Below are 3,027 nucleotides of genomic sequence, written 5' to 3'. Positions count from 1 at the left end.
TGAATGCAGACGCCTATTATACACTCNGGAAGAACAGAGCAATTGAAAATATTCCTCCGACTGCTGATGCATTATATCAACACACTAAAAGAGCCACACTTCAAGCTCAGCTTTGGAAAAATTGTTTGTTAGCATTAGCACCAGTGTATGATCCAGAAAAATGGGGATGGAAGCGACTGACTGATGGAACTTATGGATTGTTGTGGACTACAATTCCTGACGTATCTTTGCATTGTTCTGAACTTGTGAAATGTTCCTGCAAAAAAGTTTGCCGAAATTGTAAGTGTAGACGCGGCGAGTTACGATGTACAAAGCTTTGCGCATGTAATGGAGATTGCAGTGAAGAGCCAATCAGTCATGATTCGATTAACTTAGATACATATTCGGATGATGAAAATACAGAAGTTGATACTAATTTTCTGTTTAATGATGATTGTTTGATGATTAAAGAGTACTTACCTTAGATTCATATGAAATGTACATAATTTTTTTTGGTCTTACCTTATTATTTACCGACTATTACATTTTTCTTACTATAGTTCTCATAACTTTTTCCAATTTTTTATGTTTATAAAGAAGTTAAATGTTGTGTAAAATTATTGTTCAATTAAAATTTTTAATAAAATCTAATTAATTTTTTAAATAGTGAAAAAAAATTTTTTTTTGAACAAAATGTTTGTGTCCCGTTATTTTTCAGTAGCAAATCATGTTATCTATCAATATCCAAAACGGCTTGCTGGGGTCCGGAAGTGAAATAATTTTTCACTAACCGACCTCACTAATAATTTGCAGCGCCACTTCATCTGGCTCTGGGGCTATTAAACATGCTTCAATGTTTACATCTTTAAAACCAGAAGAATAATGAATAACAAATAATTTAAATGATATGAAAGTAATAGTTAATAAAAATTTCACATTTTACTCGGTAGAAAAAATTCCATGCCCTCAGGTAGAGCATCCAAAATCCAAGAAGGTAAATAATTTGGCATTTTAAAGTAAAGATTCTAAAAGTACTACCACCCTTTGTTTATTAGATTATCTCCATAATACTGCTTGTGCATATTATGGTAAATATGAAAAATATATAAAAAATACATTTAAAAAATGCATAAAATAAATAAATAACTAACAGACAACCTAACTTTTCTTTTCGAAACTTTACTCTCACACAGAATTTCATTTTTACAACCCTGTGATTATAATGAAATGACAAAACATAAATAAACTAATAAATTGTTTAAAAAAAACCAATCTTAAATGCAAAAAACATTTTAAAAGATAAAATTTCCCGAATTTTTAGCCAAATTTTTTCTAAGCCATTAATAATACACATTATACAAATTTTGATGAAGGGTAGTTCTTTTCTATTTGTCTAATTTCAGTTTCGTTTTTTCGTTAAAATCGAAATTGACAATATGAAGAATATGAAGAATATAACAACTCTCAACTTCATTAAATGTAAAAAAAAACATTCCGACATAACTATTTTAACGTGGATCTAAAATGTTAAATTCGAATTAAACCCCCCACACAAAGTTCCAGCTAAAAAAAAACAAAAAAATTTATTTCAACCCTGGATTCAGGTTGAGTTTATTGTTGACGTGCCCCAATTGGAACTTTGTTTTATTTATTTTCATTTTCAGCTTATTCTGCACTGTCCAATCATCAATTTCAAGCAAACAACAAGTCAACTATTCTTCTAAATTCTCAAGCAACATAGATGATCTGCTAGCAATCATCTGTATGTCATTAGCAAAAACATGACATTTAAAACCAAATTTGTAAACATTACCAACCTCAGCAGTATTCATCAAAAACAACAATGGAACCAGCACAGAACCCTGTGGAACACCGAATCCTGTGGAACACCGAATCTTGTGGAACACCTAATCCTGTGGCACCCCTCATCAACGGCAGGTTTATCGTCACTAAAAACCTGCTGGAAACGATCCACTAAATATGACTCACACCATTTCAGCATTGTATCCATGTTTCATAAAACCAAACGCCGCACTCATGTACATAAATGCAATAATCAAACAAATCAACAACAGCAAATAAACCTGACATTACATTTACGAGTGCACTTTTTTAGTTACAATATGCAGATTGGCTTAGTTCTGAGCAACGTGAGACTAGCAATAACCCGCTCTATAACCTTTGAAAAAAAATTATTTGACCACTGGCGTACCGAGAGGGGGCGGGAACCTCCGAAAAGCACAATTTCATTAGTAAGCGAGATATAATTTAATTTTGTGATTTTTTATTGTTTTATATATTTAAAATCTTCAAAAATAATATGTAGCCGTTACAAAAAATGTTGTTTTTAAACACCAAACGAATTGGTAATCTACGTCTATTTCTATTCCGACTTTGACATGATTACACTGCACTTGCTTGGTCGATAGTTTTCTCGACATTTGTATAGACTCGTCGGCTTTTTCAAATTTTATTTTTTGTTCGTTCATTTCAGGTTGTTACATTGAGTTTTAAACTTTATTTAAAAATTTATCAAGCTCTCAGAATATCACAGACAAGTTTATATATAACTATTATTTTTCGGTTAAGAAAAAATTTATTCATCGGTAATCACCAGTTTAAATCAAATTAATCAGAAATCTAATCTAAGACAATAAAAATTCCATATATTTAAAAAAATACTGCGCAACAATAACTAGTTTTTGGAATACAAATAATTTAAAGTATATATATCTCAGTGAATGTAAGTACTTTTAAAATTGTATTTTGTTTGATTAGAGACACTGTGTGGCCTGCAAGTGTGGCGTGGTAATGAGTGGTTTCACGACTTGGCACCATTGGGTTTGAAAGCATGCTATGCCACATCCTAAAGAAGGCTTCCTCACATTTATCTCGTGTATGTTATTCGGCGATTAGCACCTGACTTGTGCACGTCGTTGCAGCACTGTTAAAATGAAACGACGAAGTTGTTCGGAGCAAAAATAAAATAATCACAGTCGATTCCAGGAAAAAAAATTCGTTAAATAGAGATTTCATTTTATAAAATAT

At 31.5% G+C, this 3,027-nt stretch overlaps 1 protein-coding gene across 1 annotated transcript; it reads right to left on the bottom strand.

Moving 5' to 3' along the window:
* Nucleotides 1–134: 134 nt before the first annotated feature.
* On the bottom strand, nucleotides 135–1,990 carry HELRODRAFT_175812 (hypothetical protein; the record flags this gene model as incomplete). Its single annotated transcript, XM_009023197.1, has 3 exons — nucleotides 135–256; nucleotides 771–842; nucleotides 1,870–1,990. 3 exons carry the CDS (start codon nucleotides 1,988–1,990, stop codon nucleotides 135–137), a joined length of 315 nt encoding a protein of 104 aa, XP_009021445.1.
* Nucleotides 1,991–3,027: the final 1,037 nt, after the last annotated feature.

The sequence above is a fragment of the Helobdella robusta genome, assembly GCF_000326865.2.
Source record: "Helobdella robusta unplaced genomic scaffold HELROscaffold_35, whole genome shotgun sequence".
NCBI classification, from domain to species: domain Eukaryota; kingdom Metazoa; phylum Annelida; class Clitellata; order Rhynchobdellida; family Glossiphoniidae; genus Helobdella; species Helobdella robusta.
The sequence above is the reverse complement of the archived record's forward strand: the minus strand, read 5'-3'. Positions and strand labels throughout refer to the sequence as shown.